The following is a 15,931-nucleotide window of genomic DNA, read 5'->3' on the forward strand; positions in this document are numbered from 1 at the left end:
GTAAGGTTTCCTCGCAAAACGTGGATCGTTCTCTTGCGTCTTGAAGGTTTTCGTTCGCAGGGTGGGCGATCGCATATTTCAGCGAGCACATAAGCCGCCACCGGCAGCACGGTGCGGAACCGAAAACCTTGCTCTGATCATCTCTCCTATCCTCTTTGGGCTGCGAACCTTGACATGGCAGTGTGATGCCGGCAGCCTCTCCGGAACTTTTTTGCGTTGCGGTATTGCAACTATCCTGTGAAAGACAATGAGTAGCAAAGTTGATGATCTCCCGACGTGCGTACGAATCGATGCAGCATTCTGTCCGACAGTCCGGCCTGTCTCCCGGGGCTTTGCCAAGCGGAGCTTGCCCGTAGCACTGTACCGGACCGAGACTGTAATTCAGATCAGCCTTTCCGCGAGGTGCTGGCCATTACAGTAGTCGCGGTGGCCGAGTGTAGCGAACTATAGACTCGAAAGCTCATCGCGACTCAGAACTCGGTCAGCTTGGCACGACAAGCTTACCGCGGGCCCACGAATTGTGTTTCGCAGGAAGTGATACTCGCGCATCTCCGCGCATCGAGGAGAGGTGGACGGACGATTGTCCGACGGCGATGCCCGCCCGACTAAGCGAGCGCACGTTCGCTCCGTACAGTGAAGCTTGGTCATTTGTGAGCTTGCCTGCTAATTGTCTTCAATAAGACGAACTACTGTATGCGTGCAATGTATCGTCAAATCCGTGTGACTGGTCCTGAACGGTCGTGAGAGGACCTGCTCGGACCTCGAGCTGCCACCCAGGTTGTTCAATCTTTGCATCGGAGAACCGGGCCTCCTCCGACTCGTCCGTAACGTGCGAAGTCACATTTCAGCCTACGGCTCCGTTGCAACCGGATTCGCGAGAATTGACGACATGGAAGGGCGCAGGAATCACCTCACGCGTGCAAACTCCGGGGAACCCGTTGCTCTGACCACGCAGGGTCTACATACCCAAGTCAGCACACGTTTCGCGAGCGACCGATCGCGCAAATGTGCGTGACACACTCCCCTGTGAGGCTGTGACGACAGAAGCAAGGGGCCAAAAGCAGTGGCAAGAGCGATCGAGCTCGAGTCTCGATGGAATCCGGTCAAGGCTGCGGATCGAGAAGGTCCCGCTCGGATCGCTAGCAAGTGCCGACTCGCTTTTGCTGATAAGCTAAACACAGGTCTATAGTTGCAGTCGTATACGTGTTCGTGGGAATGTTGTTCGTGAGAATTACGGAACTCAGATGCGCGTGAAACTCTTTTTACTTTTCCTGTCCTTCGTGCGCAAGGTTGGCTTGAGTGAGGGTCTCGTTCGTCGTTGTCGATGTGACTCGTTCCACTACGGAACAAAAGCTGCGTCAGGAATGAAAGTGTAGCAGGACAGGTTAAGGGCGCAAACATACGAGCACTTTGGCCGCCTTCCTTCTCTCCTGCCGATGCACGAGCACGAGACCGGCGCCGTCCAAACAAGCGAGCGAAAAAGAGTGCTATCGGCCCACGCCTGTCCGGCACCTCTCCTCCATGAACTCGGTAGCCAACGCTGCGAGGCAGAGAAGCAAGTGCAGTCCGTCAGGAACTTCGCATATGCCGCCGAGAACGCTTGACGCCACTCACAATTTTGTCATGGCGGCAACCGAGTCGGACAGGACGAAGATCTGGAGAAGGAGGAGGAGTGGGATTGTTATGATCGCGCAGGTGAGCCAAGCGATGCCCCAGGCTGAGTGATCCACATCCTTCCACACTAAGCCGAGAAAAACCAAAGGATGAATCAGTGATACTGACGGTAAATCGCTGAGCTGAATGGACTGACTCTTTCCAAGCCAGTAGAGGGTGAAAGCTGCTGGCACGACTTTTTGAGGGATGTAGATCCAGGTCATGAATTGCAGCCACCTGTACGCCCATTGTAGCGCTTTCTTCTGCATGTCGGGCTTGTAATTTTGGAGTCGGAAATATCGCTCAAGCTGCAGCAGACTGACGCCATAATACAGTGGCAGGGCGAGAGTGGCTTGTAGAATCATCCAGTTGGCGAGGCGAGGGAAGACTTGATCCTAAACACGGAACAAGGCTGCGTTAGTCGAGACGTCTCACGATTGGTGTGACTGAAGGAGAAATATGTACTCCTGTCGTCATGAGGGTGGCTTGACCAACGAAGAGAAGGAGGAAGCTGAAGTAATGGTGGAAGTAGATACTGTCGCGGACCAGATATTTAGCTTGGTCTTGAGCAACTCGCGGCGGCCAGCATGGAGGACTCACTCAATCTCCTTCTCCGACACGAACAGGTCGGCGATGTACAGAATGAGGAGCACCTTGATCAGCGCCAGCATCAGATGAATGTCTTCCCGGCGCAGAGGCTGAAGGTCCGAAATTGACGGGAGCAAGCATACCACAGGAGGTTTGTCAGGCATGATTTCCTTGAGGAGACGGATGCGAGACACTCACAGCATCACTGATCGACCACAAGCGATATGCGCAACATTGTATCACGAGGACTACGCTCTCGACCACAATGCTCATCACCCAAGCAACCCTGAATGGCTCCAAAGACGCTTAGCGCAGGAAACTAGCGCACAAAGAATCTAGGACGACTAGCGCTCACATTGCTTCGACCGTTTTCTGGAGAACGGATCTCGCGACGTCCGTCTCGACCTCGCGTCCATATTTCGCGGAGAGGACCTCTCGAGTCCGCTCAATGGCTTTCTTGTTGAGCAACAGTACGGAGGCGGCTTTGACGGCGAGCAGGATGATGAAAAAGAGGAGGAGACTCCAGACGTCGGGCGTGTAGATATCCCAAAAGGTATAGTTGAAGTGGTTGAAATCGACGAGTTCGACCAGCTGGCGAGGCGCGGCACGAGCGGGAGCGGCGAGCTGGGAAGGCGCGGCGACGGCAAGTTGCGAGAGGGATTGTAACGAGTCGGATAGCTCGTTGATGATGTCTGCGAGCTTGAAAGCTTCGATCGACTCCATGATCCGTTTGCGGTCGAAGAAGTTCGCGGTCGAGCCGTGGATCGTTGTCGAAAGAGCAGATAGAGAGTAAAGAGCTGAGCTCCGGACGAAGCGACGGATGCACGGTGGCCCTTTGAGTCCGAAAAAAGGCGACAAGGCGGGCGAAACTCTACTAAAAACACTATCGTCGGCTAAACATAGCGTCAAATCCGACGAAAGCGTCAGCTCAGGAGACGTCCATTGCGATCAATCCGCTTACGTGCGATACTAAAGCTCAGAGATGAGGGGTAGTGAGAGTTTGACAGCGCGGGGTACTAGCGCACTTGAAGCTCGACGCGGAGAAATCGGAACTAACGGATCGCGACGACCGAGGAGGTGCTTTCGCATTCGGACCCTGCGTCCGTGGAAGCCACTTGAGATCTAATCAGGTGACTCGGTTCTTGCCAGGTTAGCCATCTGACGTTACCGAGCTGAATTAGCTAGTAGCATCGCTCTATTCGAAATCAAGGCGCGTCAGGTCAAGGTCGCCTCGGACTCCGGTTCCGAGACACGAGTCAATGACGCCTGGTGTGCTCACGGGGCAGAGCGTCGACATTGACTCGGCGCCGACGCCGTCTCTGAGTATCCACGAATGGCTAAAGCCACGGTTCGCGAGGCTGTTTAGTTTAGTACTCTTGACACGCAGCCGATCTACATGCGCTCGTGCTCAAGCCAACGTGCGCGGGCGACTCGGCTTTAGAATGGATCCGCGGGTGATGATTCGTGTCTGTGCGCGGGAACGCTACAACAAGCTGTTTGTGATCGGATCGCGAGCACGAAGGCCGACAACACGAGGAGGTTCGTTTCTTGTGCAGGCCAGACGCCGACAGCTTGCTATTGCGAGGGAGAAGCGCGGGCCTGGCTGTGTCCCTCGACACAACAGTCGAGGAGGCGAGAGCGGGCACGATGACCGGGAATACACCTTTCGAAACACTGAGACCGATCAAAATTCCATTGCGATGCAGTGCAGGTGTACACATAGCGCGCTCCTCAAGCGAGACCGCGACCCGCCAAACATTGCGGCCGGACGCCCCGCTGCGTAGCGATAGATAAACCGCGCCTCGCTCATGATCGAACACGTGCGCGAGGCGTACGGTCTGCAGTAGGTCAAGCTGCAATCCATTCAAGGTGGACTCTGTGGCAGGCGTTGATGTGATCGTAGGGGTCGAGGCGATGCCAAGCGGTACATTGACTTCGCAGGCAATAAGTCGAATTGCCGGTCGGCGGGCAGTCAAGGAGCGAAGTCGGGCAGCGATCTGCCCCTGCAGATTTGCGACGCAGTTCGCGCGGGTTCTGTAGGCGAGAGAGAGAGCAGGCGAAGCATGGAAGAGGGAGAAGCGTGCGGGCGGAAAAAATCAGAGGACGAAAATGGGCGAGCGCTCCAGCGCCAACACTCCTCCTTCTCTTCTCGTGCTCCACTCGACAAGTAGACGCCGTAAGCACTTGTGGCCTGGCGAAAAGAGACTGCCCACAGCGTGTGCATGCTGACCTGTGCCCCGTCCACCCGCCGTGCGCCCGTTGTCTGTTCACGTTTGCTGCCTCTGCTCTCGCCCTGCACCTACGCCTCGCCTCGCTACAGATGGCTACTATCTCCTCGACCCCCATCGTGATCGACGGCAAGGGCCACCTCCTCGGTCGATTGGCTTCGATCGTTGCCAAGCAGCTCCTCACTGGCCAAGTAAGTCTCGCCCGACCGCCGAACCGCAAAAAAGAACTCGCTCGCTGACAGTTCGCTCTCGAGCGCGTTTGTACAGAAGGTCGTTGTGGTCCGATGCGAGCTCCTCAACGCTTCCGGCTCGTTCTTCAGGAACAAGGTTAGCAGAAAATTCGATCCAGCCCGCTCGGGAGCAACTCGCTGGGAACACGGCACAGATCTGCACGAGGAGCGCACGTTGAGAGACTTTCGGGAAGGGCATTCAGGCGGAACTTTGGTCGAAAGGAGATACTGGCGCGATCAGGTTTAGGAAGGACGTATTGGAACAGGGGCGACAAGGTGGTCAGGGAATATTGGACACAGAACAGGTGCTCCCTTCCTCCCGAAGTGCTGCCTGCTGACTCGTGGATCTGCGTTCTTCTGTACGACAGCTCCGCTACCACGACTACCTCCACAAGCGCCACTTGGTTAACCCCAAGAAGTCCGGTCCTTTCCACTTCCGCGCGCCTTCCCGCATCTTCTACAAGGCTATCCGCGGTATGGTTCCCCACAAGGTACGCATCATCAACTTGTCGCTTCGACCGGTTGGAAGCGGGAACTGATCACATCGACCAACTCGGACTCAATTTACAGACTTCGCGTGGTGCCGCTGCTCTCGAGCGCCTCAAGGTCTTCGAGGGTGTCCCCCCTCCTTACGACCGCAAGAAGAAGATGGTTGTCCCTTCGGCTCTCCGTGTCCTCCGCCTCAAGCCCGGACGCAAGTTCTGCACCTTGAAGGTATGTCGTCGTTTTTGTCTCGTCGCTTGACATGCAAGGCGTCGTGATTGACATTTGTCGCCTCATTAGCGTCTCTCTCACGAGGTCGGATGGTCCTACCGTGACGTTGTCGACCGCCTCGAGGAGAAGCGAAAGGTCAAGGCCGCCGCTTTCCACGAGCGCAAGGTTGCGTCGCAAAAGGCCCAGACCGCCGCCCTCAAGTCGGCTGCCAAGGCTGCTCCCGTCAACGAGAAGCTCGCTGCCCTCGGTTACTAAATGGAGAACACCTCTCCTCGGGGTTTCAAGAATCACTTCTTTGTTGTTCGATCGATTTTTTGAAATTTCAAGGGGATTTTGATCTTTCCGCCTGGCATGCTAGTCAAGGATGCCCCAAAATCGAATCTGACAATGGGCTTTGCGTGAGGACTTCGCTCGGGCCCGCACGCTTCAGCTACAATTGCCTTGTGCTTTTTGTGTCGCATGCCTGGCCTCGGTGCGCGTACCTGCGGATCTGACGTGCAATTGAGAAGAGATTCTACTAGGTCCTAGCAGAAATGACAAGTTATAATTTATGCGAGTCATATGCGCACGCTTGCGGCACCGGGCGCTTGAAAGAAGTTCCACTGCACTCCGCTGCATGCTGAGAGGTCTCGGTCGATCTTGCTCAGCCTCGTCATTAGCTCGTGCCCATCCAGCAGGTCCACAGACCCTCCGCCCACAGCACCGCTCCTTCAGGTCCAGTCTCGCGCTTCTTCGTTCCAAGATGGCTCAGCCTCAAGAGACTACCGTCAACAAGACGGCACATGCCTTTGAGCGTGGCTCGCTCGAGAGTCTGCTCATCCGTCGCTTCTTCTACGCGCCCGCGTTCGAGATCTACGGAGGTGAGTCCATCTTCGGCTGATTTCTGATATCCTTCGAGATCTGACCATCTTATGCCTTGCCTGCAGGTGTCAAGGGTCTCTACGACTATGCAAGCGCTTATTCGAGCATTCGAACGTGTATGCACAACGAGCTGACGCGTTCCCGCACGACAGGGACCTCCCGGATCCTCTCTCCAAGCCAACATCATTGATCTTTGGCGCAAGCACTTCATCATCGAAGAGGAGATGCTCGAACTCGACACGACCATCATGACCCTCTCGGACGTCCTCAAGACTTCGGGCCACGTCGACAAGTTCACCGACTGGATGGTCAAAGACAGCAAGACGAACGAGGTCTACCGTGCCGATCACCTCGTCGAAGGTGTCCTTGAGGCCCGCCTCAAAGGTGACAAGGAAGCGCGTGGAGTCAAAGAGGTCGAGCAGGAGGAGGATGCGACCGCCAAGAAGAAGAAGAAGAAGGTCAAGTCGGTCGCGGCCAAACTCGAGGATGCTGTCGTTGCCGAGTACGAATCGATTCTCGCCAAGATCGACAACTACACCGGCGCAGAGCTCGGTCAGCTGATTCGCGAGCACAAGATCGTTGCTCCCGAGACTGGAAACGAAGTCACCGAGCCCGTCGAGTTCAACTTGATGTTCGACTCGTCCATCGGTCCCACCGGTCAGATCAAGGGGTACGTATGCTCGTCTGTCCCGAATCGATCATATGAAGCTGATGATCCCTTGACTGATCCCTCACTCAGTTACCTCCGACCCGAGACTGCACAAGGTCACTTCGTCAACTTCAACCGTCTTCTCGAATTCAACAACGGCCGTGTGCCCTTCGCTTCGGCTCAAATCGGACGCTCGTTCCGTAACGAGATCTCCCCTCGTTCGGGTCTCCTCCGTGTGCGGTCAGTCTGGAGATCGCGCATAACTGGCTGAATAGCATGATGCTGATACTGAATCCATCTGCCAGCGAGTTCACCATGGCCGAGATCGAACACTTTGTCGACCCTCTCGACAAGGACCACGACCGGTTCGACCAGGTCAAGGACATCACCCTCCGCCTTCTCCCGAAGGACGTTCAGTCTGAGGGCCGAACCGACATCTCGGAGATCACCATCGGTGAAGCCGTCTCTTCCGTGAGTGATAAAACTCTTTCTACGATTATTGATCTAGCAGCTGACAGATCTCGAAACCGATTCGAAACTCAGGGTATGGTCGACAACAAGACTCTCGGTTACTTCATTGCTCGCATCTTCCTTTTCCTCACCAAGATCGGTGTCAACCCTGCCCGTCTCCGCTTCCGTCAACACATGTCGAACGAGATGGCTCACTACGCGGCTGACTGCTGGGATGCCGAGATCGAGACGTCGTACGGATGGATCGAGTGCGTTGGCTGTGCCGATCGATCGGCGTACGACTTGACGGTGCACTCGAACAAGACGCGGAACAAGATGGTCGTGCGACAACCGCTCAAGGAAGTCAAGGTCGTCGAGCGATACGTGCCCAGTGTTGACAAGAAGGCGTTCGGCCCCATGTTCAAGAAGGAAGCTAAGCCTATCGAAGAGGCGATCCACGCTCTCAGCCAGGAGGACCTCGCTGCCGCTGCCAAGGATCTCCAAGAGAAGCAGTGAGCCTGCCACCGCTGATCTCGCTCCATCCTGAAGACGCCCACCTAACAAGTTGTGCCTCCTGCAGAGCCTCTGTCATCAAGGCCGCCGGCAAAGAGTACGAAGTGCCATCGTCTGTCTTCACTGTTACCCTGAAAGAATTCCGAGAACAAGGTCAGTCAGTCAATTCGACCTCCCTAGCATACGGCATGCTAACCGGCATCGGATTTGTGAAGTTCGCGAATTCGTCCCGAACGTTATCGAGCCTTCCTTCGGTATCGGACGTATCCTGTACTCGCTCCTCGAGCACTCTTACTGGGCCCGTGCCGACGATGTCAACCGTGCCGTCCTCTCGCTCCCTCCCGCTGTCGCTCCGATCAAGTGCTTGATCGTGCCTCTCTCGAGCAACGCCGAATTCAAGCCCCTTGTCGCCAAAGTTTGTAAGTGCAAGAAGCCGAGAATGCGACTCGTCACTCAGCTATGGATCTGACTAATTGATGGTTGTTCAGCCCAACAACTGCGTGGTCTCGGTATCGCCTCGCGCGTCGATGACTCGAACGCCTCGATTGGCAAGCGATATGCTCGTAACGACGAGCTCGGTACTCCCTTCGGTGTCACGCTCGACTTTGCTTGTGAGTCGAGAACCTGTTTCTTCCTGCGCTGAAGACACGCACTGAGGCAGAGCATACTTGTTCACAGCCGTCAAGAACGGTACCATGACTCTCCGAGAGCGAGACACTACACTCCAACTCATCGGCACGATCGAGGAGGTCGTCGCTCTCGTCAACGATCTCTGCCGTGGCTCGTGCACCTGGGATGATGCTCAAAAACGCCTACCGGCTTACACTGGTGAACAGGATGCTTAGATGTGTATGGTGTCCTTTTTGTGCGTGCAAATATGAATCGGGAATCCATCATGTTAGCTTAGCGAGGGGTCCGAGCCCTTCGGAGTAGCCCGCGGACCACGACTTGAGAACGCGCCTGCTCTTTTCGCTCTGTGCTTCTTGCACTCGACTGCTCATCGCGAACATGGACAACGATCCGAGCCAGCGCGACCCCGTGACATCGGAGTCGACCGGGCTGTTCGCGGTCCAGGCTGCTGTGTCCCGAGCTAAACCAGATGTAGGGGGAGCCGCCCTTGTCAGACCGGAGGAGATGCTGAGCTCGCTAGCGACAACTGCAAGCTCGCTCGGCGATGAGGACCAGAACCCACTGTCGCGTGGCCCGTTTCTGCTGGGACTCAAATGCGTCGGGTACCTCGAGCCTCTCGACGCCAGCAGGAACAAGGTCAAACAGCGATTCAACCACTTCTTGGAGAAACAGCATGTAAGCTGGGGCGCATCAAGGGCGTTAACGAAACGCTGACCCAGTTTCGACGAGCGCTGACAGTTCAAGGCGAATTTGTATGCGTTCCTCGAGCATGCCGGAGTCGAAAGGCTGGGTGAGTGCATGGTCAGGTTCGCAGGCACACCCGAAGGTGAGTTTTCGAGCTCAGCACACTGCTTCGCGAGCTGATCGGATCAGGTTTTGGGCCGCAGAACCGCACTCTCCCTATGTCAGCATCTTTGTTACGTCGCCGATCGGAAAGAGTGAAGCGGTCAAGATCTACGCTGCGTCTGATCCCGAATCGACGGCCAGTCGGGCTTCAACGCTGTGGAGTCCTCTCAGCGCTCCGTCCGATGACGGTGACTGTGAATGGTCTTGCAAGGCAAAGCGGTTTTGGGCAGTCCGGGTGGTCTTCGAAGGTCCTGGAAACAAAGCATCTGATATACTGCCAGCTGCCTCTCTACCGAGTCGACCTCGCGGTGAGCGGCGCGATACGTTCCAGCGAGTAATCGACCTCGACGCCGAGATCGAGAAGAGCGAACGGGAGGAGCAACTCGAGAAGGAAAAGCTCAAGCTGAACACTCGTAGAAATTCGACCCGGCCTGCAGACAGTCCTGCTATACAGATTGATACGAAGAACACTGCGCCTATCGAGCCACCAATGGAGGAGAATAGACAGCGAACGCCCGTTACTCCCACCGTGCTCGAATCCGTCAAGCTGTTGGGTCAATCCGTCATTGCGAGTCTTCCTCCTTCAATGCAGCAGCTTCCGGCGACCGTGCAAACGCGCTTCAAGGAATGGCTTGATCACAGGCCAGCGGAGGACCATGAAATCGAGTACGACTCAGAGGAGGACCGTCGCGAGCGGGAGAGACGAAGACGAAGGAGGGAGCGACGCAAGCGAGCGGCCGAAGCCCGAGACGCGCAAGACGTCGCAGACAGCCGCGAAGAATCTAGCAGGGATAGGCCTCACGACTCGAGGCAAGAGCGGCGGCGGCGTCCGCGTACTGAAGAGGAGGATCGATACCGTTCGTAGTATTCTATCTACCAGACACCTTTCGAAGCTGCAGGAGTGTTTGCGTATGCTCAGTAGTCCGCGAGCCTTGTCGGCCCCTTGCATTCGGAAAGCTCGTGCTGCATGATGTGAGACAAAAGCCGATCACGTTCCGATACTTGGTATTCTGGAGCTCGTACAGCTGCACGAGATGGTTACCGTGTATCTTGAGAGTACAACCAGGTCCTCCGTAGCAGAGCTAATTTCGAACTGCTCGCGACGCGCACAAAACCGAGACTCGCCTTTCGACAGAGGTTCCCTTCCTTTCCCTCACTTCGCTCCCTCCCGCTCTTTCAGTCGACCTTGCACCATGGCAGACGACTTGGCAATGCGACTCTGCTCTTGAATCCGATCTGCTGCTTTCGGCCTCAAACCGGTTCTCATCACTACATCAGAAAAAATCAACATGTCCGGCTCTCGTTGATCAACCGCCAACATGGGGCAGTCTCCACTGGTTAACACGCGTGCACAGTGTAGCCTTCTCGACGTGGAGACTGCCTCCGCATAGCTCGTAAGTACCTTGTCTTTCGCGTCCGCCCATCTCCTCCCTCCCCTTCCTCCTCCCTCCACTCTTTTTGCGCGAGATGAGCAACCAGTGTCGCCCCTATCCGAAATACGATGAGCGATCAAGACCAATTAGATTTTAAGCCAAAAATCACGTTTCTGAGGCAAAAAGAGAACCACCCTTCACACCTTCCGCCCGCCATACAGCTTCACGATGTTCATTGAATCCTGGCTGACTTTGATCGCCCTGCTCCGTGAACAGTCCTATCGACGAACCGTTTGCATACTCTATGAATCCGCCTACAGTCGCGCTACATCCCAATGACCCGTAAGCGCTTGTCTCTTCGCCATCTCGTTCTCCCCTCTCGTCTCTCGACAGTCCTGGAAGTGCTCGCCCAACTGCAATCGTCTCATCAATGATGATCATTCTACATTTCATGCTAAACCTTAACCCCTTAGCCGGGCGTTGTGATTAACAACATGTATCCACTAAGAACGGCCTTCTCGAGGTGAATATACGATCGCAGTATGCACGACAGGACTGCAGGGACAAGGGTTCGCGATACTTGAAAGACTTCGAAGCTGACCTTTCTCTCTTTGGCCTGTTGATAGGTTTTCGCGTTTCCGTAGTCTTCTGTATACTGCTCTGTGCAATCAGCTCCATTGCCACTTCAACACCTCACGTCTGCGTTCTCGCTTGAATCCGCGACTACAATTGGAGGCTGAGATCAGGAGAGACCTATGATAGTCGGTTGGTGCGCCGACTCTAGCCTGAAAGTGATCTATCGCGCTACTCCGAGGAGTACAATGCGCCGTCATTTGACGGCTCTTGGAATCGCAGCTAGCTCAGAAGCGCTTGATTGCCAACAGATCGGGGTAGAGACAGCGAAGAAAGCCGGCGCGCGCTTTTGAGCTCGATTCATCCTGTCTAGTTTAGACAGCGCGTTCGCCAGTTTCATAGGGTCTGTGTTCCTAGCGAGAGCCTCGGGCTGATCAATGCTGACCCAGGGTCAATGACAGAGACGGCCAGAGATGAAAGCGGTCACAATCGCAATGTTGGCTGAACGAATCTTGTTCGAGCTGCGTTCTTCGTACTGCTCTCTTTCACATCACTTGGTCACAGGATTCAAACGATGTTGACCCGTATTCAACAAGTAACGGCACTTGCTACCGTGTTGGCGGCATCAGCCATAGCCGCGCCTGCAACTACAACAGAGCTCGAGCGCAGAGATGCTGGAGTGATCACGCCAAAGGTCATGATTGTCTCGATGGTAGGTTCTCTCTCTGACACCCCAGACAATGTACCTGCTACATATGCTGATCGGACGTTGGCACAGTTCGGTCCGGAGAGGGAGCCATGGATTGAACCTGCGCAACTCTACAACAACATCTCTTTCCTGGGCGCATCCCCTCTATTCCCCGAGGCCTCGTGCGACAGAGGACTCGAGACGTGTCTGGTCGTGACGGGAGAAGGAGAGATCAATGCCGCATCGACGAGTAAGGCGCTGAATGTTGCTCCAAAGTTCGCGACGCTGACTATTCGAAACGGTACCAGTAATGGCCCTGACACTGTCGCCCAAGTTTGACCTACGACAAACGTACTTCTTGATCGCCGGCAGTGCGTCCTTGCGCAAGATCGCCTTTTCCTCCGGGGTGTTGGCTGATATTAGCTGTTCGATTTACAGTTGCTGGGATCTCTCCTGCTGTCGGAACGCTTGGCTCAGCAGTATGGGCACGATTCGTGGTGCAGGCGGGACTGACCTACGAGCTCGATTCGCGTGAGATGCCATCGAATTGGACGGATCCAGTTTGGGCTATGGGTACCAAGCAGCCCGGGGAGCTACCAAACGGTCAGCTATGCCGTTCTCTGAGCAGACATATTAAAGAGACTGATGTTCTCTCGGATTCTTGCAGTTTCGGACCTTTACGGAACGGAAGTGATCGAGCTCAACACGAATCTCCTCGACCGTGTATTCAGTCTGACCAAAGACCTCAGTCTCAACGACTCGTCGGACGCAATCGAGTTCCGCAAGCAGTACGACACTGCTCCGGCGAACCAACCTCCTTCGGTCGTCCTCGGAGACGCCATGTGCTCGGACAGTTATTTCTCGGGGTCTCTGACCGGAACCTGGGAGCGATACCTCAACATGATGACGAATGGACTGGGAAAGTACGCAACGACTGCACAGGAAGATTCGGCTACCCTCGAGGCCCTAGTCAGAGCCGACGAGGCGCAACTGGTCGACTTTAGTCGCGTGATGCTCGTCCGTGCTTTTCGCATTCCAATCACGCTGGTGCGGCCCAACTGATCCTCTATACTCGACAGCTTCGAACTGGATCCGATTTTGACCGTGCTCCGGCGAATTCTACGACAGACGCCTACACTGCGTTCTACGAGAACCAGATCGCAGGCGGGTTCGATCCTGCGATTGAAAACTTGCAGATCGTCGGCAATGTCGTTCGACTCGACATCATCGCCAATTGGGAAGCGACGTACTCTCAAGGAATCGCGCCTCAAACGACCGAGAACGGATCCTACTATGGCGATGATTTAGCAACTTTGCGACCCAATGGGACCGCCCAAGCTCGCTATCGAGCCCGCAGGAGCTTCAGCATCCACGATGAATAGATTGCGACCTGGTGGGTACTTCAACGAGAGGGCCCCTGCAGAGACGTACTTGGGTACGCCGGGTCCGCCGGCATCCTTCATTTCTTCTTTCAAGCGCTCCTTTACCCCGAGCCGCTGTTTCCTAGCCTCTCATACATCTATAGAGCCTTCAATTTCGATAGCGTACCTATGTAAGCTCAAATAACAGGAAAACGCGCGCAGACCGATACTGCAGCGAGTCGCAAGCTGAGAGAAGAGCCCCTGTCAGATGTCGGCTCCCCCCGCACGAACGTTCTCGCTTTGTTCTCTTCCTCTTCCTCTCTCGCGCGCGACCATCACCTCCCAACGGCCATAAAGAAAGTGACAGAACCTCCTCAGTCGAGTTCGCTCGGATCAGCATTCGCCAGAAGACTCGCGCTATAACATTCCGCCATCACTCAACAAACGATCTAACGCACACGCTCTCGACAAGGATGGAGCGTACAGTCGCGGTACTCTTCACAGCGGGGAACGATGAATACGAGAAGGACCTGGAGGCGTCGTTCGAGGCCAGTGCGTTCGTAATTGTTACGCGCGAGTGGATCTCGGGAGCCGAATTGGAAGAGGCCGGGATCGACTTAGGACTAGAGGTCGGGGACGACGCTTACTCAGAGGACGTCAAGGCCCAGACAAAGCATCGCGTATGGGCACTCGAACGAGAAGACGCGGTCCAAACGCTGATTGCCCTTACGAGAAGGTTAGTTTAGCTTGACTCTCTGTTCGCAGCCTCCCGAGCTCGCTTAGGTAACTCACGTTTCTTGCCACTGTCAAGCTTTACAAGCGCTCTACCAGACATTCGCACTTTTGCCGCTCCAACCAGCTCAGCAGCGTCCATGCTGCTTGAGCACCTCTTCCGGTCGCTCGATGTCCCCGACTCGTCAGGTCCCGCCAGCCCAGCTGAAGTCCAAGGTTCAGGAATCTGCGAAGAGTCTGAATCGCTCGCAGCGAGACCATTCCCGCTTTCAAACAGCGCTTTGAACGCCGACGCTACATCCCTGCCTGCTTCGCATCGCGTGATCTCGCCAAAGATCGCACACGCGCTGGAAAAGCTCGAGCTTGAATCAACTAGCGCTCAATACGGTCGCTCTCCGGACAGTATCGCTGAGGACGTTGAAGGCGCTGAGCTCGATCACGTTCTGACAAGCCTCGTACCCAGAGACATCCCGCAGCGTCGATCCGGTTCGTCGCTCTCGACCTCGTGCAGCTCGACGGCATCGAGCAGAGCTTCTTCAACGTCCTTCCGAGCCCGACCCGCACCGCCTCCGCCGACAGCACAAGTCCGCATGACGAAAGCTGCCGCTCTTCGTCTTGGAGTTCCCGTTCCCTTGACTCCGAGGCGCACAAGCTCCACCTCTTCCGCCGAGACTGTTCTCTCAGTTTCGACAGTATCACAACGTATGGCTCCGAAGCCCAAGTCTCTTGCGGCGCCTGCCATCACCCCAAGATTGTCACGGACCGCCGCTCTGCGGACGGGTCAAGTGACTCCGAGCAATGGCCAAACTCCCCGTCCAGCGAAACGACAATCCATCAGCACTTCTGAGCGAGCAGCACTAGATCGCCTGACCCGTCGACAGAGTGTCCCGCTACCGGTTGTCGCTCCTTCACAACGACCCGAAGTACGCCTATCGAAAGCGGCCAAGCTCAGAATGGGCATGCCAATTCCCTCGTCGGCTACGAGGAGCAGCCAACCTCGCGCGAGCTCGGATGGTAGATCGATTCAAACCATGTCGCTTTCGTCAAGCCTCAAGAGCTTGAGAGAACCTGTCATTGCATCTCGTCCGAGCGCTGTGTCCGAATCTCCCACTATGGCTCGACGCTCGGGAGTTGCCATTCTTGAAGACGCTAATTGTCAAGACCTGCGACAGACAGGTGTCACTGAGCAGTCTGTGACACCTGCGCCCAGCGCTGGTCGGCGTCGTCAGTCGACGACAGGTTACGAAGGAGGCAAGTTTTGTGTTCCTATTCGAACGTTCGCCTTGGGGGTTACGAGCTGACATAATATGACTCTCTCTCGGGTCTGTACCCTACAGTTCCCGGTCACAAACGTCGTGAATCTGTCGTCGTACCTCTCATGCACCAAGCTCCATCGCACACACCTCGAGCGAATCGAGCTTCCCTCTTGCGACAAAAGAGCGAAGTTCCAATCTCTTCCTCCCCTTCTGTACCTCTACGTCGTGCAGCTTTGACGGGTCAGGTACAGAGTACGGATGGTACCATGACGACCACTCCGAGGCTCAATCGAGCGGCGCTTTTGAGACAGAAAGCTGTCGAAGCGAAAGAACAACTCGTCCCGACAACGTCTCTGACCCCGAAACGAACTATCCTCTCGAGACCTGGAAGCGCTCTCAGTAACTCGTCGTCGAACGGCGGAAGGATCTGATTTTTTCCCGAGACCCAAACGGAGAACAGAGGTGGTTGTGAAGGACTCTGTTGTTGCTGTTTATGTGTTGTTTTTTTCCCTCTCCGGTATCGAACGCTTTACTCTCTTACTTGTACCACCTAAGGAATGCACTCACGATTTCCAGACTAGTTCGT

The 15,931-nt window shown here is 55.4% G+C and overlaps 6 protein-coding genes across 6 annotated transcripts; 5 read left to right on the forward strand and 1 right to left on the reverse strand.

The window, feature by feature from the left end:
- Positions 1 to 1,262: 1,262 nt before the first annotated feature.
- JCM15063_001477 (uncharacterized protein) lies at positions 1,263 to 2,964 on the reverse strand (the record flags this gene model as incomplete). The annotated part of the gene is made up of 8 exons (XM_076677740.1): positions 1,263 to 1,339; positions 1,404 to 1,540; positions 1,615 to 1,741; positions 1,811 to 2,048; positions 2,119 to 2,188; positions 2,254 to 2,351; positions 2,440 to 2,527; positions 2,597 to 2,964. 8 exons carry the CDS (start codon positions 2,962 to 2,964, stop codon positions 1,263 to 1,265), a joined length of 1,203 nt encoding a protein of 400 aa, XP_076535064.1.
- A 1,597-nt stretch (positions 2,965 to 4,561) lies between these two features.
- On the forward strand, positions 4,562 to 5,668 carry JCM15063_001478 (uL13 family ribosomal protein; the record flags this gene model as incomplete). Its single annotated transcript, XM_076677741.1, has 5 exons — positions 4,562 to 4,660; positions 4,737 to 4,796; positions 5,068 to 5,190; positions 5,270 to 5,413; positions 5,483 to 5,668. 5 exons carry the CDS (start codon positions 4,562 to 4,564, stop codon positions 5,666 to 5,668), a joined length of 612 nt encoding a protein of 203 aa, XP_076535065.1.
- A 487-nt stretch (positions 5,669 to 6,155) lies between these two features.
- Positions 6,156 to 8,731, forward strand: GRS1 (glycine--tRNA ligase; the record flags this gene model as incomplete). The annotated part of the gene is made up of 10 exons (XM_076677742.1): positions 6,156 to 6,273; positions 6,340 to 6,362; positions 6,427 to 6,944; positions 7,014 to 7,163; positions 7,229 to 7,394; positions 7,467 to 7,885; positions 7,954 to 8,039; positions 8,102 to 8,305; positions 8,375 to 8,497; positions 8,565 to 8,731. 10 exons carry the CDS (start codon positions 6,156 to 6,158, stop codon positions 8,729 to 8,731), a joined length of 1,974 nt encoding a protein of 657 aa, XP_076535066.1.
- A 163-nt stretch (positions 8,732 to 8,894) lies between these two features.
- JCM15063_001480 (uncharacterized protein) lies at positions 8,895 to 10,227 on the forward strand (the record flags this gene model as incomplete). The annotated part of the gene is made up of 4 exons (XM_076677743.1): positions 8,895 to 9,191; positions 9,255 to 9,342; positions 9,404 to 9,556; positions 9,644 to 10,227. 4 exons carry the CDS (start codon positions 8,895 to 8,897, stop codon positions 10,225 to 10,227), a joined length of 1,122 nt encoding a protein of 373 aa, XP_076535067.1.
- Positions 10,228 to 11,882: 1,655 nt separating this feature from the next.
- On the forward strand, positions 11,883 to 13,378 carry JCM15063_001481 (purine-nucleoside phosphorylase; the record flags this gene model as incomplete). The annotated part of the gene is made up of 6 exons (XM_076677744.1): positions 11,883 to 12,020; positions 12,087 to 12,246; positions 12,305 to 12,367; positions 12,435 to 12,599; positions 12,664 to 13,013; positions 13,076 to 13,378. The coding sequence occupies 6 exons, from the start codon at positions 11,883 to 11,885 to the stop codon at positions 13,376 to 13,378; spliced, it is 1,179 nt and encodes a 392-aa protein (XP_076535068.1).
- Positions 13,379 to 13,830: 452 nt separating this feature from the next.
- Positions 13,831 to 15,776, forward strand: JCM15063_001482 (uncharacterized protein; the record flags this gene model as incomplete). The annotated part of the gene is made up of 3 exons (XM_076677745.1): positions 13,831 to 14,093; positions 14,169 to 15,313; positions 15,427 to 15,776. 3 exons carry the CDS (start codon positions 13,831 to 13,833, stop codon positions 15,774 to 15,776), a joined length of 1,758 nt encoding a protein of 585 aa, XP_076535069.1.
- Positions 15,777 to 15,931: the final 155 nt, after the last annotated feature.

Source organism: Sporobolomyces koalae (assembly GCF_050403365.1).
Source record: "Sporobolomyces koalae JCM15063 DNA, S_koalae_JCM15063T_v1_ctg10, whole genome shotgun sequence".
NCBI lineage: Eukaryota > Fungi > Basidiomycota > Microbotryomycetes > Sporidiobolales > Sporidiobolaceae > Sporobolomyces > Sporobolomyces koalae.